We start from the raw sequence: 24147 nt of genomic DNA, 5'->3' as shown, positions 1-24147 counted from the left end.
TGCTTAAGTTCCTTTCTACTGTCTTTATATTCCTCAGGGGATTCGTCTGTTCCTAGCCTTCCAGCCCTTACGAATGCTTCCTTTTTCACATTATACTGGTCTCTAAGCTCTGGAATTCCCTCCCTGAACATCTCTGCTTCTATGAAGAGCAATGGGACAGTTTTACTACTTTGAAGGGACTAAATGAAAGCAAGTTGTTTGTTGTTGCCTCACTTTGTGACATTAGCTCATTTCCGCCCAATGGGCAACTCAGGAAGTGGAGAGCGAACAGGGAGTTTCCCGGCTCTCACTGATTGGATCAGAGTGGGTATAAGAGGCTGCTCTCTGGGCTGTTTGTTCCTTTTTGTTGCGGGTGTCTCCCCTCGGGGAGAGTTCCTGCCCTTCTCTCTTTCTTTCTAAGGTAAGAGCGCTGATGTACCGGGTCCTGATTATTATTGCAACTTCTCCGACTCTCCAATTCTGCCTATTCCTTCATTTCTCGTGTAGATTCCGCGGGGATGGGAAATGTGATTGTAAATGGACATTTGCGCTGTTTTTGTTTGGAGTCTGTGTTCCTCCCTCTCTTCCTGTGTATCTAAGTGCTGCTGAATGTTTGAAAGCAGTGCAGTTGTCCTGTCCGTTCTTTCCTGTTTGAGTTAACAGAAACGGGACGGCTGCTGTCACCGGGTTATCGGCAAATTAACGATTGACCTGAAATTTTGCAGAGTTTCTCCTGATCTCCCTCCAGGCAGAAGCCCTTGGGAAAGGGCTGGAAAGGAGGCTTAGTTGGCGTTTCTGCATCTTAATATTTAATCACTCGACGTGCCCCACACGGTACAAACGAACTGACATAAATACAGCTCTCCCCATGGTGTCATGGTGCCGCTGGAGCGGGTTCTTTTATTTTTAAACACAAACTGCGCCCACAATAATTTCTCTCTTTTTCCGGTCGCATACTAAAGCTCCGAAAAATCAATGAAAAGGGTGATTGTGGTGAAGTTGCACACTCGGGACGACCCTCGCCTCCGTCAGAAGGGTGTGGGTTTCAGCCCTACTCCAGACACCTCAGCAGTGTAGAAGGGGTGTTGGATGTCATGAGCTGTTCACCCTTGGCTCTCCGTCTTTTCTCAGACGGATGTAAAAGCTCATTTTCCAATCAAAATAAGAACCGAGTTCTGCTACTCGCCGGGCCCACAATTTGTTAATCAACACTTAAAACACATTGACTACATTTGTTTGTGGGACTTTGTGTACAAATTGGCTGTTACTTTCAAAGGTGAAGTGACTTTTATTGTATTTGAATGGCAATGAAAATGCTTTGGGATATCCAGAGGTTGTAAAACGCGCTATACAAATGTAAGCGTTTCCATCATAACCAATTTTTCTCTTACCAGTTCGTGTTTCTTCCCTTTTCTTTCTCTCCCCCCCCCCCCCCCCCCAGGGATCCCAGTCGGTGACCCAGATGATCTTGCTTGCAGTAGTTAACTTTAATAGTTGGAAGGTGAGTACATTATTTGCAGCCTTGCTGGGTCTGCATTGCAAGTGACAATTATTCTGAACGTTGTTGACTGGGGGGCGGCAATGGGGAAGGAAAGTGAAGGCATGGCGGTTTCCATACATATAATGTGTATTTTGTAAAAGTTTCAGAGGTGATCCATTTTGGTAGGAAGAATGAAGAGGCAATATAAATTAAATGGTACAATTTTAAAGGGGCCTGTGGGTGTTCATACACAAATCTTTTGAAGATGGCAGGACAAACTGAAGGTCCAGAAGCATACAGGATCTGTGGCTTTTGTCATTTAGCTTAAAAATCTAAAGGTGCTTCACTCAATAGTGAGGCAGTGGGATGGATGTTTGCAGGTAAACGGTCATTTTTTGGTAATGAACTCCATGTCCTGGGAAGTTGTATAACTATCTAGATTCTTAAGAATTGTGTCTCTGATCTCTCCGTATCCCACTATTTTGCTAATGTAAAGCCTAATTTTACTCCATTCCAGGTTCCTTTTTAAATTCCTATGAAAAGGAGCTGTAAGTCTGTTACAGTACAGTAGGCCATTTGGCCCATTGGATTGCTCGACAGAGCCAGTATAGCCTCAATCAGTCCCTTGCTCTATCCTCGTAGCCCTGCAAGTTTTATTTTCCCTTCAATTGCCCATCCAATTTCCTTGTGAAATCATTCATTGTCTCTACTTCCACCACCCTCTTTGGCAGTGAGTTCCAGTTTAAGGATCTGAAAGGAAATCTTTTTCAAGGACAGGTACAGACTGAAAACTCAAGATTCCACAGAATATTATGGTTTATGTAGCTTGGGATGGGGCAAGCTGGGTGCCTGGAGGCAGGCAGTGTTGGGTTGACAAGTGGACATGTGATGAATTCTTTCTGGTTATCAAATTCCCCAATGGTGTAGGAATGTGACTGGCTGAGATTGGAGAATACTGAGATTGTTTAGAAATAAGATTGGAGATTATTGGAAGTGCAAACAAAGTGAGCAAACACTCCAGAGGGCACAATGGTGCATTTGCTGGTGGGTCGTGGAAAGGAGCAGGCCAAAGTGAAGTAGTTTAGATGCAATGATTGACTAGTTGGATCTTCAGGCATCAGGAGATACTGTTAAGAGAACTTGGCTTCAGAAATAATCAGCTTGTAATGTAGTGCATTACCCTCTTCTCTGTGGAAGAAGTGAGTTTGAGTGACTTTCTCATGCTATGATTTTTTTTTTTTCTCTTGGCAGGACAAGATAGCTCTGCTTCCAGCGGCGGGGAACACTAGTGTCCTTGATGCTAGTGCGCAGAATAGATAGTCCAGTGATGAGCATGTAGATTGGAAACATCTGGAGAGGCAGCACTGAGGCTGAGCAGTTGAAGACAATGAAACGTTGTCTGATTCGTCAGCTTCAGTGCTGTGAAAGGATTAGAGCACTCAAAGCAACGAAACAAATGACCGCACAACCAAAGCAAACACAAACGACTTTTTTTTATTTTTTATTTTAGTTTATTTTTTTCGCTTCAGGTTGTCTGCGTTGCTTGGTTCGGTGGGATGAGAGGCCCCAACCGGTAAAGACAAATGCCTCATCTTTTCACAAGGCTGTATGCATAATTCTGTCTATGTAAAACTCCTAATAAAAACAGCAAAACCTTGAAACGAATAACTATTGTCTCTTGCCTTTTTGTCTTTCCAATCACCTTCTAATGACTACATTAATCAATAATACAATTTTCCAGTGACTTGCTTTTTCAACATCACCACCTCCAAGTTCAAAGTCTCCCCCATCCCAACTTGGATATATAATTGGTCATTCCTTCATAGTCACTGGGTCAAAATCCTGGATTTCCCTACTGGACATATGGGGAATGCAGTTTCCATACAAACTGCAGCAGTACAAGAAGCTACATCACTACCCTTTCCTGAGCAACAACTACTGGTGCTGCTAGCACCATCCATAGCTTAATTTTTTTTAAAAACTCCCCTCCTGGGGTGTAGTAACCTGGCTACTGTCCAGTATCTTACTCCTCAATGACTGTTTATGAACGGACAGTGAGTCTTATACTAAACCCCCCCCAACTAGAGCATATGTCAGGGTCATGTCGTGCTTCTGGGTCCAGCAGTCAGCTGCAGCGACAGCCAGGATGTTGAGGTAGGAAACGTGCCACGCTAGTCTGCAGTGAGCGATTCTATCCAAAGCAGAGCACAACCTCTTTAATATAATCACCTTTATTCCAGCAGTTGGGTTGGTTTGGGTGCAGGGGAAAAAAAATGAAAGGGCTCAAGTTGGATGTAGTTCTGTTGGGCTCGGGTTTCATTTACAGACCCGAGCAGGCCTTTATCCCCACCTGCCAAGAATGAGGCATATTAATTTTATCATTATGAACATTGATTTGAAAATTATTGGAGTGAAGAAAGGACTTGTCTTTAAAAAAACATCACCAGGCCCTTGGCTGAAAAGATATTTGCATATTAACAGACAAAGCTTGTGGAGACAACAGGGTTACTTCCATTATCTAATTTAACCCACAATGGACTTTGAGCACCAGGTATTGTGTGTCAGATGACATTCCAGGGTCAGTTAAGACCAGAGAATCCACGAACAGACATGGTCAGACCAGCTAGTTACGTGACTAGCCTGTTTGGCAACCTGGTTTTTCTGAATTGTAGAAAGTTTGAATTCAAGAGACTGCAGTATGCCCCTGGACTGAATAAGACCTCTCCTGTTTGGCTTTCTATCTCTTTTTCACAAAACTCTGAAGACACATGAACTCCAAGAGAGAAAAGTCTCCTACAGCAAACAAGGTTTAAGAAGAACACTGGGCCCCAACGAAAAGCAAGATCTACCTACAATCAAGGACTCTACAATGAGCTCGAAGATCGGTAACAAAAACCCTTTTCCGAGATTGCCTCAAACTTTTCAACGTTATTTCTTCTGCTCTGTTCTGTCCCTGTCTGCATGTATCGCATATGCATGCTAGCGTGGGCGCGTCGTGTTTCCATAGGCATTAACCGAATCAGAGTTTTAAGTTTAATAAATTTCAACCTTTCTTCTTTAAACCTAAGAAAACCTGTTTCTGCTGGTTTCTTTGCTTTACAATTGGAAGCAGTGAACCAAGGGGGAGCTAAAAACGGTGTTTTAAAAAATTAAATCCTGTTACAGTAAGAACAGGTGGAGGCTGAGAGGGAACCCTAGACACCTTTCTCACCTGGTCATAACAGTGAGTGTATTCCACCTCCTTCATAACAACTTGCACTGATTATTGGGACAAAAAACCTCCCAAGGTGGTTCAAAGGTGTAAACAAAAGAAAAATGGACAGCAAGTCAAAAGAGGAGATAGTACGTACAATTTACAACACAGAAAAAGGCCATTCAGCCTAGAACTGGGTCGATGCTGCTGTTTCTGCTCCACACAAGCCTTCTCTCACCTTATGAGCATAACCTATATGGAGGATTTTCCAATAGATCTGTTTACAATCATAATACACAATCTTTCAGGCTCAAGGTACGAAGATCACCTCTTTCCTCTCTATGTGGCTATAAGATAGCTCCAGAGCGGTCAGCTCCATAGGGACTTTTATTGTGCACCTCTATCCTTGGCCATTGGCTGCCATTCTTAGCCCTTATCTCCCCCAACCTCACTTTCACTGTTTTAAGTTCCCCTTGCTCTAATAGTGGGTGCATTTTAGTCCAAACTACAAGTTAACTGCTGGTTTAAATCGCCACTGCCGATGCCTTTTCGTTGTTTGTAAGCACTAGATCTTTCCTCAAATTCGTCTTAAAAATTCCTGGACTTTTCTGGATATCAACCCTACACTTCTGCACTGGACTACACCAGAAGTCTCAGCTGCTGTATCTCATATGCTGCCCAGTTTTTTACATTTTGAAGTAACTGATCAGCTTAGTGCCCTTCTTCCCCCCCACCCCCTCCCATTGCTGCTGTTAACTGCTGAACCCGTGACTGGTCTACTCGGTCTACTGGTTTTGTAAATTCAGCTGCAGTTTGTTCCTGGCCAGCGCATAAATATTTTATTAGTTATGGGGTGTTCACATTTATGAGGGCGTTTTCATAACAGTAAGAGAAAGAAAAACAGCTTGCACTGGTGGGAGGATCAGTAACCACAGATTTAAAATAATTGGCGAGAGAACCAGAGGGGAGATGAGAATCTTTTTGATGCAGTAAGCAGTCATGTTCTGGAATGAACTGCTTGAAAGGTCGACAGGAGCAGAGTACCTTTCAAAAGGGAATTGGATAAATACTTTCAAAAAACATTGCAGGGATATGGGAAAGAGGGTGGGACTAACTGGATTGCTCTTTGAAAGAGCTGGCACAGGCACAATGGCCTCTTTCTGTGCTGTACCATTCTATGATTCTATAATTCTTCTGGCTCCTTCACCCATTGAAATGGATGGAGTGATCTAGGCGCAGGCTCCGACCAAAAATGTCACAGGACCCCGATTTCCAGATTAAAAGAGGTCTGTTATCTGAAACAGGCGAGCACTTTGGACACCCAACGGGAGGTACTGTTCATAATGGCGCCAATCACTTTGCTGGTGTAACGGGTGGTAAGACCCCCCCAAATCCATTGAGAGGGAGTTACCGTCCCATTAATGCATGGCAAGGGGGGTTAAAATGTGCCCAGGGTATGAACAATAATGTAATACATGCATCTCCCCAATATAATGCCTCCCTCGCCACTCTCTGACCCCATGCTTTATTCCAAATATAGATTAACAGGAATGGCCAGGTTAAGTGCAGTTGCCTTAATTTATGGACCATTTAGTTCATTAAAAATAGCAAATCATATTTGGCTCAAGTTGTGATACTTACATGGCAAATAAATTGCCATATATGGCCTTATAATCCATTCCTCTTCTACACTTTCACATAAGGCTAGTCACTTATCTTTGCATTTTTGCACAGGTCATTAAACTTTTTACTGACCTTGTCTAAAGTCCAGGAACATTAACACTGAGTAGTATCACTATCAGATCCAGAGTATTTTAAGGTAACAGTGACTGGCTCATCAAACTGGTTTAAAAAGACTGCAATAGTTTAACTAAGAACACATAGGAATAGATTTTAAAAAGTTTAAACATTTATAAAATACTGTTCAATGTGCATGCCAAATTGGAACCCCACTACAGCTCACCAGTTCTTGGAGGGTGAAGAACCAGCTAGCTCCCACACCTGGGGGAAGAGGACAGGGGAGGTAAACCCAGAGGGGGAGGATCTCACACAGCCTATGAACAAGAGTTTGCTTTGTGGGCCCTCGAGGATGAGCATTCCCAGTCCTCATAGCCCCACCAAAAAGAAAATGTGAGGAAAGAAACAGCGCGAGAGGAGAGCATTCAAAAAGCGCACCAGAACCTCGGAAATTCTGAGAGGAGCAACGGGAGAGGAGTGGGCGGTTCGGAGGCAAAGCAAAAATTGAACAGTGATGCCACAATCAACAGAGCGCATGTGGAAACAGAAAGCAGGCCAGGGTGAGTATACCGGTAAGCTTTTAATTTAATCTAACTTAATCAAATATAAAATAAGACTTGATCAATTTATTGGTATAAAAACTAAAAACTAAGGCAGATTTTATAATTTACCATAGAGAGAGAGACAAGCAGGGAGGGTATTGGTCCAAATTAGGAGCTGGGTAATTAAAATTGTTTCAATGGTGGTAGTGTAACAGTAAATGTTTTAATAAGAGTATAAACACAGAGCAGAACTAGAAGTATTAATTACAATTGATTGTTTAAACAGGTACTTTTAAATTTAAATCAAACATAGCATCAAACATCTAAATTCCTAACATCCAAATTAATTAATTAAATAGAAGAGATGGCTGGGCAGGCGATGTGTTGCAGCTGCAGTATGTGGGAGTTGGTGGATGCTGGTGCAATCTGCAATAACCACATCTGCAGCAAGTGTTGGCTGCTCGAGGACCTTCTGCTCAGAGTTGATGAGCTGGAGTCCCAGCTGCAGACACTGCAACACATCAGGGAGGGGGAGAGTTACCTGGACACTATGTTTCAGGAGACAGTCACACCCCTCAGATTAATTACATCAAATTTGGACTGTGGTCAGGGACAGGAGGGTGTGACTGCGAGTGAGGCAAGTATGGGGATCCAGAATTTAGCTTTGGAGGAGCCTCAGCCAGTGCCCTTATCCAATAGGTACGAGGTTCTTGATCCCGGTGTGGACAAGGGCACAGGCTGCAGGGAGGATGAGCGAACTGACCACAGCACCATGGTTCAGAGCGCCATTCAAGTCGGGTGAGAAAGAGAAATGTAGTAGTAATAAGGGATAGCATAGTTAGGGGAATAGATACTGTACTCTGCAGCAAAGACAGGGAGTCCCAAAGGCTCAGTTGCCTACCCGGTGCCAAGGTTAAGGACATCTCTTCTGGGCTGGAGGGGAACATGGAGTGGGAGGGGAAGGATCCAGTTGTTGTGGTCCACGTAGCTACCAATGACATAGGTAGGACTAGGAAAGAGGTTCTGCTGAGGGACTATGAGCAGCCCGGGGCTAAATCAAAAAGCAGAACCTTAAAGTTAATAATCTCTGGATTACTATTTGAGCCACGTGCAAATTGATGCAGGGTAAATAAGATTAGGGAGGTAAACGCGCGGCTCAAAGATTGGTGTGGGAGAAATGGGTTCCAATTCATGGGGCACTGCCACCAGTACTGGGGAAGGAGAGAGCTGTTCTGTTGGGACGGGCTTCATTTGAACCATGCTGGGACCTGTGTCCCGGCGAATTGTATAACTAGGGTTGTAGAGAGGGCTTTAAACTAATTAGTGGAGGGGGGGGGGGGGGGGGGAGGGTTCAATTGAAGGGAAGTTTAAAAAAAACAAAAAGAAATGAGAGGCGCAGGGCAGTGAAGAGGGAAACAGTAATCAAAGTGTGACAGGAAGGGGCAGAAAATACAAGCAAAGGAGTGCAACAGAAATTAGAACCAGAATGAATAATAATGGTAAAAAGTCAAAGCTTAAGGCTCTTTATCTGAATGCACGCAGCATTTGTAACAAGATAGATGAGTTGACGGCACAAATAGAAATAAATGAATATGACTTGATAGCTCTTACAGAGATGTGGTTGCAGGGTGACCAAGACTGGGAGCTCAATATTCAAGGGTATTCGATGTTTCGGAAAAATAGGCAAAAAGGAAAAGTAGAGGTGGGGTAGCTTTGTTAATAAAGGAAGGTCTCAGTGCAATGGTGAGTAGTGATATAGGTGCAATAGATCGTGATGTGGAATCAGTTTGGGTAGAAATAAGGAACAGCGAGGAGAAGTAGTCACGGGTGGGAGTCGTCTATAGACCCCCTAAGAGTTGCCTCACTGTAGGACAAAGTATAAATCAGGAAATAATGGAACCATGTAAGAAGGGCGCTACAACTGTCATGGGTGATTTTAAACTGCATATTGACTGGACAAATCAGATCGGCAGAGGTAACATGGAAGACAAATTTGTAGGGTGCATCAGGGGTTGTTACTTAGAGAAATATGTTGCAGAACCTACCCGGGAACAGGCTATTTTAGATCTAGTAATGTGTAATGAGGTAGATTAATAAGAGATATAGTTAAGGATCCTCTCGGAGGTAGCGATCACAACATGGTAGAATTTCAAATTCAGTTTGAGGGCGAGCAACTCGGGTCTCAAACCAGTGTCCTCAACTTAAACAAGGGCCAATTACAGTATGAAGAAAGAGTTGTCTAAAGTGGGCTGGGAAAATAGGCTAAGGGGAAGGTCAGTGGATGAACGGTGGCAGATATTTAAGCAGATATTTCATAATGCTCAGCAAAAATTTATCCCGGTCAAAAGAAGAACTCGATGAGAAGGATGAACCACCCGTGGTTAACAAAGGTGGTCAAGGAGAGGATGCAATCAAAAACTAAGGCATACAAAGCGGCAAAAACTTGTGGTAGGCCAGAGGATTGGGAATTTTTAAGAACCAGCAACGGATGACTAAAAAGCTAATAAAGAGAGAGAAAATTGATTATAAAAGTAAATTGGCAAGAAATATAAAAACAAACAGCAAGAGCTTCTACGGGTATATAAAAAGAGAGTAGCTAAAGTGAGCGTGGGACCCTTGGAGCATGCAACTGGAGAATTGATAACAGGGAACAGGGAAATGGCACATAAGTTAAACCAATATTTTGCATCGGTGCTAGAGTCCATTATTAAGGAAGAAATAGCAGGTCATTTAGAAAAGCTTAACGCAAACAAACAGAATCAACATGGTTTTGTGAAAGGGAAATCATGTTTGACAAATTTGCTAGAGTTCTTTGAGGATATAACAAGCAGAGTTGATAAAGGGGAACCGGTAGATGTAGCGTATTTGGATTTCCAGAAGGCGTTTGATAAGGTGCCACATAAAAGATTATTGCACAAGATAGGAGCTCACAGTATTGGGGGTAATGTATTAACATGGATTGAGGATTGGTTAACTCACAGAAGACAGAGTCGGGATTAATGGATCTTCTTCAGGTTGGAAAGACGTAACTAGTGGAGTGCCACAAGGATCATTCCTAGGGCCTCAATTATTTACTATCTATATTAATGACTCAGAGGAGGGGGCAGAGAGTAATATATCCAAATTTGCTGATGATACAAAAATAGGTGGGGGGGCATATTATGATGAGGACATGAGGAATCTGCAAGGGGACATAGATAGGTTGAGTGAGTGGGCAAAAACTTGGCAGATGGAGTTTAATGTAGGAAAGTGTGAGGTCATGCACTTTGGTAGGAAGAATCAAAAGGCAGACTCTTATTTAAATGGAGAGACCCCAAAAAAGTGCAGCACAGAGTGATCTGGGTGTTCTTGTGCATGAAACACAAACATAAGCATGCAGGTGCAGCAAGTAATTAAGGAGGCAAATGGAATTTTGGCCTTTATTGCTAGGGGGTTGGAGATTAAAAATAGGGCAGTCCTGTTACAACTGTACAGGGTCTTGGTGAGGCCGCAGCTAGAGTACTGTGCACAGTTTTGGTCCCCGTATTTAAGAAAGGATGTACTGGCATTGGAGGCAGTTCAAAAGAGATTCACTAGGCTGATTCCTGGGCTGAAGGGGTTGACTTATCAAGAACGGCTAAACAGATTAGGCCTTTATTCATTCGAGTTTAGAAGAATGAGGGGTGATCTTATTGAAACGTACAAAATCCCGAAGGGGCTTGACAGGGTAGATGTTGAGATGTTTCCACTAGTGGGGGAATCTCGAACTAGGGGATATAGTTACAGAATAAGGGGACACTCATTTAAAACTGAGATGCGAAGGAATTTTTTCTCTCAGAGGGTAGTGAATGTCTGGAATTCTCGACCCCAGAGAGTTGTGGAGGTTAGATCACAAAGTATTTAAAGAGGAGGTAGATAGATTTTTGAAATATCGGGGAGTTGAGGGCTATGAGGAGCTGGCACGAAAGAGGAGTTGAGGTCTGGGGCAGATCGGCCATGATCTTATTGAATGGCAGGGCAGACTTGAGGGGCCGAATGGCCTACTCCTGCTCCTATTTCTCATGTTCTTGCATTCATTCTGGGCTGTTTAGTGTGCAGCCTCCAACAGCCACAATAAGGAACAGCCAGGGATGCTGCACATCACCCAGGTCAAATGAGACCATAGAAGTCCTCACCATCCCACCCCCTCACTGATACAACTGGCCCCCAATCCACCAGACCTGCCTCTTCCAATGGGGTTGATCCTTCTTGCTGCAGAATTTTTGGTGGCTGTAAAGAGAAGCAGAGACTCAGGGAATTCAGGCTCCAGTCCAAATTCCTCAAAACTTGAACCCCTCATATTAAATATTCAAAGGAATTTCAGGGCTCCTATTTACAGGTGGTCAAAGTTGTAGCTCAATGCTGCCACCTTGTGGTGGCAGCTCTCCTGCTCTTGGTGCAAATATGGAACCTCCAGATTTCCACTCTGTCAGTAGCCTGCCCCACCCCTACCTCTTCTGTGACAGCTCTGTTGGGATTTCTTAAAATATATTTATTCTTGGGACATAGGCATCATTGATAAGCCTGGCCAACCCGATGAGCTGCCTTTGAACCGCTGCAGTCCATGTGGTGAAGGTGCTCCCACAATGTTATTACATAGGGAGTTCCAGGACATTGACACAGTGACAATGAAGGAATGGTGACATATTTCCATTTGGAAGTAGTAGCATTCCCATGCTCCTGCTACCCTCATCCTTCTAGGTTGTGGGGGGGGGGGGGGGGGGCGTGCGGGGAGAAATGGGAGAGTCGGGAATTTGGGAGGTGCTATCAAAGATTATCCCGCCAGTTATCCTGTGTTTGGACCTTGATGAATTTCCCGAGGTGGAGAGAGAGATGGGGTTTCAGGGCGATGGTGGGCACTGAGGGAGGAAACTGGCTGCACCTCCTGCTTGGGTGTCAGTGCTACCCGAAGATAATTTTTGAAAATTCATTTCAAATCTTCTGTATGGGGCAAACTGGATCTTTTATTCTGATACTCCTGTTCCTATCCCCCTCGCAACACAAGACACCAGAAACACGAGTGTTGCCAAGGCGTTAGTGATGGGAAATTATTGGATGACATTATCCTATTACCAACCTATACAGTCAACTCTTCATTCAGTTTCTTACTTCAACCTGCATGATTCTTTTCAATTCCAGATTCTCACTTCATTGTGTTAATTCAAAATACTGGAGAACTTGACTTTTCATAAAATTGCAACAAAACTAATAGTCAGGAATAGACTGCAATTTGCATACTTCTGCTCGACCAACTCCCCAACCTCTCCCTCCACTTCTGGGATATCACACCAAAGTGACTTAGGACATAGAATTATGTTCGTCCAGCATCACTTAGGGACTGAACTGGTCACAAGGCAATCGCCTCAGATACCCATCTCCCCACAGAGATCAATTTTAAAATTCAAAATCACCTCTTCGGCAGCCCCACCAACAGACCCGATACACTCCCATTCTCCAACTGCCATTATCCTTCCTCCCAAAGGAAGAATCCCCAATCCAAGGTGGGAATGCTGCCAGGAGATCGCTGGAGTTCAGGCCCAGAAAACCCGCAAGGGCTGGGCAAGATGTTGGTGTGAGCCAAACTCCCACCTGCCAAAGGTACACCAGGACACCCTGCACCACAGCAGGGGAAGGAATATCCTCTCCTGTACACCACTTTCTGAAGTAAAAATGTCCATGTTTTCCTTCTCGAGGCACAGGGCCCTGCTTCCCCCACATTGCTTATGGTTGCGGGGTGGAGAGGGGGAGGTCTGCAGTCAGGGGAAGATGATTAAAAAAAGAGTACCAGTACTCAGGCTGGGGTTGGCCAGAGAGAGTAGGTGGGAGGAGCAAGTGAGGAGAGACCTCTGCCCCTCAGTGATGGGTGGCAGGAGGGAGGAGAACAAACAGTACACAGCAAACCTCATAAAATTCTTTGAGAAGGTATCAAACCCTGGTCGATGAGGTAAATACAGTGCACTTTCTTTGTGTGTTAGTTAATTCATCAAAAAACTACAGCTAAATTCCCAAGGAGTTAACCCCACAGATTCTACTCTGAAATCTTTATAGGTATTCAGCACATTAACATAAACACTTCACACCATGACAATAGTTTAAAATAGTTCTCCACTTTCTAACTACAAAATATCAAAAATATTTCGAATAAAAATAGTGTTAAGGTTTCTTATGTTATCTCCAGTTCATAATCACACTCCTGCTAGTGTGTACGCATGCATGCAGACAGGACCAGTCCACCCACACAGACACTCTGGCCACCGAGCCCGGCAATGGTCACAGCCTCAGCTACCGTGGTTAGGTGACGTACCAAGGATCTGCCAGCGCTTGCGGGGCTGTGACACCAGAAACTATCAGCGCCTTCAGGAAAGGAGCGGATGTCTCCAAGAGAAAGAATTGATTGGGAATGTCACCCGCAGTAGAAACAGAGAGCAAAGCTGCTGTTTACTTCCCATCAAGCTCCTTGGAGCTCTGCTCCCCGAGTTCCATTATATCATCAGCATCAGGTGCCATCCCACAGCCCTCACCAGGATGCTCATCTGCGAAGTTCTCCAGCTCTCGGCTTAGGTCTGTGCTCTCCTGGTCACTGCCCTCGCCCTCTGAGCCTGAGCTGGCGTTAGACAACTCCTTGTCCTGCTCTGCCAGTGAATCGAGGGCCCCCTCAGAGGTCACTCTGCTGCCATTGTCTTCCGAGCTGCTACGGTTTGGGAGGAAGCTGCAAATCAGACCAGCTCTCCGTGTGAAATCGTTTTCTCTGATCTTCAAATACTCCACCCCTCCTGGATAGAAAACATCAATTCACATTCATTACTACGCATCTGGATCCAAATCAATCCAGATCCCAGCGCAGAACACAGTGTGCTATTGATAGAAACTAATGAGGTAGCTCACTCGATTCTTCCTAATTAACCCATCCAGAATAATAACCCACAGCCCCCTCATTGTCAGCCATGGCTCAATGGGTTGTACTCTCGTCTCTGAATCAGAAGGTGATGTGTTCAAGCCCCACCTGAGACTTTCATACTTAATCCAAGCTGACTCCCAAGGGCAGTGCTGAAAGAGCACTACACTGTTGGAGGTGCCACCTTTCAGATGCGACGTTAAACTGAGGCCCCCATGTGCTCTTAGCTGGATGAAAATGATCCCATGCCACTACTTTGAAAAACAGCAGGGAAGTTCTCCCCAGTATCCTGGCCAATATTCATCACTCAAACAACATCACTAACATCTGGCATGGACTTGATGGGCCAAATGGCCTGCTTGTGGGCCATTAATAACTCCAGGGTTATCACATTGCTGCTTGTGGGACCTTGCTACATGCAAATTGGCTGCCATGTTTTGTAGATTACAACAGTGACTACATATTACCTTTATTTAATTAGCTGTAAAACGCTTTGGGACAGCCTGAGATCATGAAAGGTGCTATATAAATGCAAGTATTTTTCATTCATTAGACCCCAACAGTTTCTAAACCGATTCTGAACCTTTAGCCTCCACTACCCTAACTGAAGTCCATTCCACATACTCTGTGTGGACAACTTCTTGACACCAATCCTAAATCACCTGGTCACCCGTGTTACCCTTTGTCCTCCTGTCAGTTTAATATACCTTCAGTATATGGTTACTATTTTATATAATCCTGAAGGCCTGGACTAATATTACAGAAAAACGTATGTTCAAATCCTACTGTGGCAATTTAAGAATTTTAATTCAGTTTAACAAAATCTGAAATTAAAAAGCTAGTATCAGTAAAAGTGACCATGAAGTTGTTGGATTGTCATTAAAGCCCAACTGGTTCGCTAATGTCTTTTAGTTTAGTTTAGGCCTAGCTTAGTTGTATCAAACTGCTCCTCAGGGAAACTAGGGATGGGTAATAAATGCAGGCTTAGCCACCCACATCCCAAGAATTAATAATAAAAAATATCTGAAATCTCCTCTTAGTTGCCTCCTTTCAAGGCTGCCCACCAGGTCTGGGTTAAATATCATATCCAAGCTGCTCCAGTCCATCCACAAAACTCAGATGGTAGAGAGCAGCCTCAGTTCTCCTGTGTGCACTGCTTCTAGGACTGGAATGTCTTTCTTTGTCTCACTTATCAGAACCACAAGGTAGTCAAAGCTCACAGTGATCTGACCCGAGTGCTGTACAATTTTACCATGACTGTTTTATGACTCCAAGCCCACAACAACTTTACTGCACTGTTTGTGCCAAATGGAGGCCCAGTACATGAATGATCAACCTTGGCCACATCAGCAGTATACCCAGTATTTCCATGTTGAGAATACTTCAAATTACAACTGGAACTGTTGACAGAGGAAATGTTAGGAAAGTAGGAGACAGAAAAAAAGAGAAACTAATTTTGAAATAAGCAAGAAATATTTGGGAGACTGGGAAACAATCACTGGTATTTGTGCATTTTTAATAAAGGATTGTCTCTGTAACTTCAGCACTGGTACAGAATTTGCCTCAGCTGGACTAAGGATCCTGGGAGAAGAAATGAGTCAGAACTGCTGCTCCTGCTCCAACAGCCACTGCAGGAAATGCACATGTAGATGCTGGGGGAGGATAGGAAACTCTTTCATTTCAATAGCACTGTGACCTAGATAGGATGCTGACACTCAATTTAACGACTCACACATGGGAGGTGAAACACGGGTGAGGGATTTGAGGATTGCTGCATTCCTGCAACTGTGAGCAGTTACTTTCAAGGGAGGAGCAGGAAGGAAGAAAGCAAAAAAAAAAAATCAAACCTGTGCTCTCTTCTCCTTCCTTCTTCTCGCTCAGGAAAGTCCGCTTCATCAGCAACTTCTTTGCCGTGTGGCATTTGTATTTCAGCGACGGTTTATCCTCCATCTCAGGATCTGCAACAAACCCCAGACTTTGAGGCAATTCAACTTTGGCTACATTCTGAGCTGTCAGTCAGACCCACAGAGAAAGGGGCAGGAGAAATACTGCAGTTAATACATTATAATCAGTTGCAGTGCCTTCAGGCACCTGCTCGCTGGTACTACAGTGACACCAACTGTACTATTGAGAACAAAAATCCTTCTCTATTTTTACTTAGTGTTCTTAATTGTCTCCTCATATTGTATGGACATTCAGAGTCACCTTCCTACCATTACTCCCAGAATCTTTCTTGTCTTTCTGTGCTAATGCAGTTTGATTTATTGTATAATTATGTCCCATACTTCACGGGTCAACTTTAGCTTAGTTGGTTACATTCTTGCCTCTGAATTAGAAGGTCGTGAGGTTGAGCCCCACCCCAGAGACTTGAACACACAATCTTGGCAGATAGTACAGTGCTCATTGTCAAAGGTGCTGTCTTTCAGATGAGACATTTACCCAAACTCCCTTCTGCCCTCCCAGGGAGTCCTGGCAAACATTTATCCCTCAACCAACACCTGAATTTATACTTGCATTGAAGAACATAAGAAATAGGAATTGGAGTAATCAATACGGCCCATAAGCCTGCTCCACTGTTCAATAAGATCATGGTTGATCGTCTACCTCTACTCCACTTTTCCACTCTATTCCCACATTTATATAGCACCTTTCATGGCCTCAGGATGTCCCAAAGCACTTTACAGCAAATTAAATACTTTCTGAAGCGTAGTCACTGTTGTACTGTCGGAAAGGATGGTGGAGGCATAAGCCCTAATCATAATTTAAAATTACTTGGATATGTGCTTGAAGTGCCATACAGTGCTACGAACCAAGAGCTGGAAAGTTAGATTAGGCTGGATAGCTCATTTTTGGCCAGCCCAGATATGATGGGCAAAATGGCCTCCTCCTGTGCTAGAAATTTTCTATGTTTGTATGAAGTGTAGCAGCCAATTTGCACTCAGCAAGTTCCTGCAAATGGCAATGTGATAATAACCAGATGATGTGTTTTAGTGATGTTGATTGAGGAATGTATATTGGCCAACGCCCCCACTCGTCTTCCAAATAGTGCCATGGGATCTTTGAAGTCCACCTGAGGGGGCAGATAGGTCCTCACTTTAGCACCTCATCTGAAAGACAGCACCTCTGACAAGGTAGCATTCGCTCAATACCGCACTGCAGTGTCAGTCTAGATTTCTGTGCTCAAATCTCTGGAATGGGACTTGAGCACAAGTCACTCTCAGTACATTCACTGTAGTTTTGAAAATGACCACATTTACCTGGCTCAGATGTCTCTTCAAAAATCACGCACGTTCCCAGGACATCTAGTAATGGAACAAACAGTGCAAGTTAGTGGAGACTCAATTCATTTGACACATGCACATCCCCATCCACATTGGGTTAACTCAGTTCCTTTCTGGTGTCTAATTTCCCAGACAGTGCTGTCTCCAGTGGGAACTCCTCTCAATGGCCCTTGGCTTAGATACAAAGCATAAATGAAGCGAAAGCAAATGATCAGTGCAATGTCTATGGGGGCTTAAAAGTGCAAGAATACAGAACAAGGGAGGAAAGATACTACTGACAGACACAAGCTTTTTATCTGGAGTAACACGAGTTATGTAATAAATTAAATGATGGCACTTCTTCAGCTCCCTCCAACTGTTTTGTTATTCATGCATGGGAGCCCTCACAGTTGATTCTCTCCTCACCTGAGCAGGAGTTGAATGACAGTAAGGAGAGCCTGTATTCTTCTCCAGCCCACGACACATGTAAATAACAGCCCACCTGTTGCCCCAGCTAACTCCAATGATCATATCAGGATCTTCCTGGTATTCAGGGCCTAGTACACGCCCACACGGCACATGCACCCACATCCATCCCCTGCAAGAACCACTTGATGAAGTAAAACACTGGCCTTCATACTCTCCGGCAAACACACATCTGTCCACCTGCATAACTGGCTGCTCAGTGTCTATTCCCTGGGGAGAGAAAGGAAACTTCATAATTCAGGTGAATTAGAAACAGTTCAAGCAAACCCACAGTAAACAGACTGCATTAAAACTTGGAGCCTGCTCCCTAATCATAGGAACTGTTAGACAAAAAAGGACCAAGGTCCATCTAATTTACTATCATCCTGGTACACATGCTACAATAATGGAGTTATTGACTAACCACAGCAATCAATCTTTAGCAATTACTGTAAAATAGACCCTGACATAACATGAGGAAACCCCAGATGAGTGGAAAGCTTTGAGAACCACAGATTTAAAACCATCTGTTCCTCCCAAACAAGCTACACTAACCACGTCATATCTCAAATTACTCATTTACTGCATTCCAAAAACATAGATTTCCTTTAGAAAATAATCCAACGTGCACTTCAATGAATCAACACTGACTGTTTCCACCATCTCCCTGGTCATGTTCTTACTCCATGATTAGATGGAGTTTGGGAGTGGACAATCCAAATCTCATCCAGAATCACACGAAGCAGCTCCCACAAATGGGGGACAAATTCAAAGATTGTGCACTTGCTCCAAACGAGTCAGCTTGCCACACGTGCCCTTCTGGCGCAGTGGCCTGTATGGATATCAGCTAGAAACAGGATCTCCCCTCCCAGTCAAAAGAACCTTTGCAACTATGCTGCCAGGTTCACAGAAGAACAGCAACTTGTGGGAGTACTGGGGTTGAAAGGAAAAATGACAATCTGCTGAGCCACCCAGCCCTACAACAATGGATCAGTAAAACAGCAGGGGCAGTTTATACAGCAATAGACAAGTGATTATCAGATGAACAGCCAACTCAAGCATTCAGGCCAAGGTAAAGATTTGTACTCAATAGTATCATTCATTACCTCAGGATATCCCAAAACACTTTACGGACAATTAAATACCTTTGAAATACAATTACAGTATTAATATCAGAAACATGGCAGACAATTTATGCACAGCAGGCGCGCACAAACAACACTGACCAGATCATCTGCTTTTTAGAAGTATAGAAAAGTTATGGCACAGCAAGATACCATTCAGCCCATTGTGTCTGCGCCAGCTGAAAAAAACTAGCCGCCCAATCTAATTCCACCTTCTAGCACCTGGTCCCTAGCCTTGCAGATTACAGCACTTCAGGTGCAGGTCATAGTATCTTTAAATGAGTCGAGGGGTTCTGCCTCCACCACCAATCCAGGCAGTGAATTCCAGACACCCACCACCCTCTGGGTGAAAAAGTTTTTCCTCATGTCCCCTCTAATCCTTCTACCAATCACCTTAAATCTGTGCCCCCTGGTAATTGACCTCTCTGCTAGGGGAAACAGGTCTTTCCTGTCGACTCTATCTAGGCCCCTCATAATTTTGTACACCTCAATTGTCACCCCTCAGCCTCCTCTGTTCTAAGGAAAACAACCCTAGCCTATCCAATCTTTCCTCAGAGCTGCAATTTTCCAGCCCTAGCAACATTCTTGTAAATCTCCTCCGTACTCTCTCCAGAGCAATTATGCCTTTCCTATAATGTGATCAGAACTGTACACAATAAATAAATATTCACCAGCTCACCAGGGAGAACTCCCCAGCTTTTCTTCAAATAGTGATATCAGATTTTTTTATGTTTACCTGAGTCAATGTCTCAACTGAAAGCGCCTCCAACAGCACAGCACCCCTCAGTACTGCACTGGAGTGTCAACCTAGATTTTTGTGCACAACTTTCTGGATTGGGATTGAACCCACAACTGACTCAGAGGAGAGAGTTGTATCCACTGAGCCATGGCCGACACTATCATCACAGAATTTTGATCATGCGTCTGCCCCACTGGGAAAGCCTTCCTAATGACTGAGAGATCACCAAATGTTGTCAGCCAGGAACAAAGCCCACTTCCCCACAGTACATTTTGGAATGCAGAATGACAAGATACCATCGTAAAGAACAGTAGCACTGAAACAGAGTCCAGGTGGCAACCCTTTGGTTATATAGCACAGCTCTCGTGCTGCCAGTCACAGCACCTTACATCCACTTACCACAATCTTGCACTCATTTCTACACCTCAACAAGAAGTCTGGGTCGATAATCCCCGACAACTCCACCACAACCAGCTGCTCCTGTGGAATTTAAAAAGAGGGACAATCAGCTAGGGAGCCCGGCGGAGAGAGTACACAAGCAACTTTTTCCACCAGTACCAACTGCAAATGGTTCCAGGAAGGGATCAGTTATTGATGTTATCAGCACCAGGTTTATTTAACATATCCAGGCACCTATAGGCAGTACTTTTTTCGTGATTGCCTGGGATGGAAGAGAGGGAGGCAGGGGGTGGGATGGGAGAGGGAGGGATGGGAGAGGGAGGGAGGGGGTGGGATGGGAGAGGGAGGGAGGGGGTATGGCATCGGAAGGGGGGGGAGGGGTAGGATTGGATGGGATTGGAGAGGGGGGGTGAGATCGGGGGGGAGGGCAGGGGAAGGAGAGGGGGTGGGATCGGGGAGGGGACGGGATCAGAGGGGACGGGACCAGAGCCGGTGTGATTGGGGAGGGGTGGGGTGGGGTGAGGGTAGGAGGATCAGAGAGGGGGAGGAAAGAACAAACTATCCTCAGAGTTCCGATGAAGGGTCACTGACCCGAAACGTTAACTCTGCTTCTCTTTCCACAGATGCTGCCAGACCTGCTGAGTGGTTCCAGCATTTCTTGTTTTTATCTCTGAATATCAAAGCTCTTTACAGCCAGTTTTTTTTGAGTAATTGTTACATTGTTACAATGTAGGAAACACAGAAGCAAATTTGCACACAAGGTCCCATAAATAGTAAAGAGATAAATGACCAAATTAATGTTTTTGTCGTACTAGTTGAGAGGGAAACACTAGCAGAACTCCCAGCTCATTATCAAATCGCGTCAGGGCATCTTTAACAGCTCCTGGACAATGGAAACAGGCAGATGTGGCTTCGGTTTCGCTCCAGTACCCGCCCGGCGACTGTGCCATCGAGTGTGGTTGCGGATCATTCTTGCGGGTCCCCGGGGCTTGAACCCTCTGACCCTGGAAGCTGAGAGCTCCCACTGTGCGAGAGAAATAGTCTCGGCCTATTCAGTGATGACACTTTCCCCCTTTAATCTCGCGTGCGTCCCACCCACCAACCCACACGCCGCGGCACCGGGATAAGAGCCGCAAACATTATCTCCCACCAGGATCAGAGCTGCAGACAAGGCCCGGTGTGCCTCATATAATTAGCAGGGCCTGGCCTGGCCCGGCCTCACCTCCTTCTCCCAGTCCCCATCGTCCGAGACCGGGACCTTCCCCACAGCACCAGTCGCCATCTTGCAGCCACTCTTCCAGCGCCTCGAATACTGTCCTCCAGTATCGTCAATCGATCGCCGAACTACACCTCCGGCTCCTCCAGTACTATCAGCCGATCGTCGAACTATTCCTCCAGACTCACCAATCAAATCGCGAACCTCTCCTCAGGATGCAAATCAAGACCAATCCACTCCTTCAATTAGACCAATCAAACCCCGAGACATCGATCGCTCACCGCGATTAAAGGCTGCGTTTGCTGACAAGGCAACCACTAGGTGGCGCAGTACTTGCACATGCGCAAATGCAGGCTCTTCAACTGGAAAGTCAGCTGTGACATTCAGGCAGCTGCCAGGATTAAAGATGGTACTGGGACTGGGTGACCGCTTTGCGGAACATCTCCGCTCAGTCCGCAAGCAGGACCCTGAGCTTCCAGTTGCTTGCCATTTCAACACTCCCCCCTGCTCTCATGCTCACATCTCTGTCCTGAGATTGCTGCAGTGTTCCAGTGAACATCAACGCAAGCTCGAGGAACAGCATCTCATCTACCGATTAGGCACACTACAGCCTGCCAGACTGAACATTGAGTTCAATAATTTCAAAGCATGACAGCCCCCCATTTTACTTTCATTTTTAGTTATTTTTTCTTCCTTTTTTTTTTACATTCTTTTTTACATTTTTTACAATCTTTTTTTTGCATTTATTTGATTTCATCTTAGTTTGTTCTTACCCACTGTTTTTTTTCAGGTTTGCACTTGCTGCTGTTTAATATTCAGTGTATTAACACCTAATCTGTACTAATGCTTTGTCTTTCAACACACCATTAACATATTGTTTGCCTTTACTCCGTGACCTTTTGGTCAGCTATGTGGCCTGGTCCAATCTAGACCTCCTTTGTTATCTCTTGCCCCACCCCCACCTCACTTGCTTATAACCTGTGACTTTTCTAATATTTGTCAGTTCCGAAGAAGGGTCACTGACCCGAAACGTTAACTCTGCTTCTCTTTTCGCGGATGCTGCTGGACCTGCTGAGTGGTTCCAGCATTTCTTGTTTTTGTTAAAGATGGTACTGTTCAATTTATCACAAGAAATGCTGATGGCTAATGAAGTTCTGATGAAGGGTCCTGAAACATTAACTCTGCTCCTCTCTCCATAGATGCTGCCAGACCTGCTAAGTATTTCCAGCATTTCTTGTTTTTATTTCAGATTTCCAGCATCTGCAGTATTTTGCTTTTATTTAAATGCTTATGGCTGGTTGGTTGTATAAACAACATTTATTGACTGGAGTGAGGTTCTGTTTGATCTGAATTATTTTCCACATTTAGAGGCCTCACCCAAACCTTCGCATGCGTCTCTTCAATTTTTTCAAAGAACAAAGAGCAGTACAGCACAGGAACAGGCCATTCGGCCCTCCTTGCCTGCGCCGATCTTGATGCCTGCCTAAACTAACACCTTCTGCACTTCCGGTGCCCATACCCCTCTATTCCCATCCTATTCATATATTTGTCAAGATGTCTCTTAAACGTCGCTATCGTATCTGCTTCCAACACCTCCCCTGGCAGCAAGTTCCAGGCACTCACCACCCTCTGTGTAAAAAAACTTGCCTCGCACATCCCCTCTAAACTTTGCCCCTCGCACCTTAAACCTATGTCCCCTAGTAACTGACTCTTCCACCCTGGGAAAAAGCTTCTGACTATCCACTCTGTCCATGCCGCTCATAACTTTGTAAACCTCTATCATGTCGCCCCTCCACCTCCGTCGTTCCAGTGAAAACAATCCGAGTTTATCCAACCTCTCCTCATAGCTAATGCCCCCAGACCAGGCAACATCCTGGTAAACCTCCTTTGTACCCTCTCCAAAGCCTCCACGTCCTTCTGGTAGTGTGGCGACCAGAAATGCACGCAATATTCTAAGTGTGGCCTAACTAAGGTTCTGTACAGCTGCAACATGACTTGCCAATTTTTATACTCTATGCCCCGACCGATGAAGGCAAGCATGCCGTATGCCTTCTTGACTACCTTATCCACCTGCGTTGCCACTTTCAGTGACCTGTGGACCTGTACGCCCAGATCTCTCTGCCTGTCAATACTCCTAAGGGTTCTGCCATTTACTGTATACCTCCCACCTGCATTAGACCTTCCAAAATGCATTACCTCACATTTGTCCGGATTAAACTCCATCTGCCATTTCTCCGCCCAAGTCTCCAACCGATCTATATCCTGCTGTATCCTTTGACAATCCTCATCATTATCCGCAACTCCACCAACCTTTGTGTCGTCCGCAAACTTACTAATCAGACCAGCTACATTTTCCTCCAAATCATTTATATATACTACAAACAGCAAAGGTCCCGGCACTGATCCCTGCGGAACACCACTAGTCACATCCCTCCATTCAGAAAAACACCCATCCACTGTTACCCTCTGTCTTCTGTGACTGAGCCAGTTCTGTATCCAACTTGCCAGCTCACCTCTGATCCCGTGTGACTTCACCTTTTGCACCAGTCTGCCATGAGGGACCTTGTCAAAGGCTTTACTGAAGTCCATATAGATAACATCCACCGCCCTTCCCTCATCAATCATCTTCGTCACTTCCTCAAAAAACTCAATCAAATTAGTGAGACACGACCTCCCCTTCACAAAACCATGCTGTCTCTCGCTAATAAGTTAATTTGTGTCCAAATGGGAGTAAATCCTGTCCCGAAGAATCCTCTCTAATAATTTCCCTGCCACTGACGTAAGGCTCACTGGCCTATAATTTCCTGGATTATCCTTGCTACCCTTCTTAAACAAAGGAACAACATTGGCTATTCTCCAGTCCTCTGGGACCTCACCTGTAGCCAATGAGGATGCAAAGATTTCTGTCAAGGCCCCAGCAATTTCTTCCCTTGCCTCCCTCAGTATTCTGGGGTAGATCCCATCAGGCCCTGGGGACTTATCTACCTTAATGCTTTGCAAGACACCCAACACCTCCTCCTTTTTGATAATGAGATGACTGAGACTGTCTACACTCCCTTCCCTAGGCTCATCATCCACCGTCCTTCTCCTTGGTGAATAC

General features: G+C 44.7%; 1 protein-coding gene and 1 long non-coding RNA gene across 4 annotated transcripts; one reads left to right on the top strand and one right to left on the bottom strand.

Annotated features, from left to right (window-relative positions):
• The first annotated feature begins 291 nt into the window (after nucleotides 1-291).
• On the top strand, nucleotides 292-3127 carry LOC137384837 (uncharacterized). Its single transcript, XR_010977673.1, has 3 exons — nucleotides 292-400; nucleotides 1421-1480; nucleotides 2711-3127. It is a non-coding gene; the product is annotated as an uncharacterized lncRNA (long non-coding RNA).
• On the bottom strand, nucleotides 2948-21169 carry gtf3c6 (general transcription factor IIIC, polypeptide 6, alpha). 3 transcript variants are annotated; one of them, XM_068059388.1, is made up of 6 exons: nucleotides 21054-21169; nucleotides 19832-19912; nucleotides 17737-17800; nucleotides 17102-17146; nucleotides 15692-15853; nucleotides 2948-13722 (listed from the first exon to the last, which is right to left on the bottom strand). In XM_068059388.1, exons 1-6 carry the CDS (start codon nucleotides 21111-21113, stop codon nucleotides 13388-13390), a joined length of 747 nt encoding a protein of 248 aa, XP_067915489.1. In that variant the 5' UTR covers nucleotides 21114-21169; the 3' UTR covers nucleotides 2948-13387. The 3 variants fall into 3 exon arrangements, with proteins under 3 accessions (XP_067915489.1, XP_067915490.1, XP_067915491.1); XM_068059389.1 differs by having other exon boundaries at nucleotides 15692-15802; nucleotides 21054-21166; XM_068059390.1 differs by lacking the exon at nucleotides 15692-15853.
• Between the last annotated feature and the right edge of the window lie 2978 nt (nucleotides 21170-24147).

This window comes from Heterodontus francisci, chromosome 27 (genome assembly GCF_036365525.1).
Source record: "Heterodontus francisci isolate sHetFra1 chromosome 27, sHetFra1.hap1, whole genome shotgun sequence".
NCBI classification, from domain to species: Eukaryota; Metazoa; Chordata; class Chondrichthyes; order Heterodontiformes; family Heterodontidae; genus Heterodontus; species Heterodontus francisci.
The sequence above is the reverse complement of the archived record's forward strand: the minus strand, read 5'-3'. Positions and strand labels throughout refer to the sequence as shown.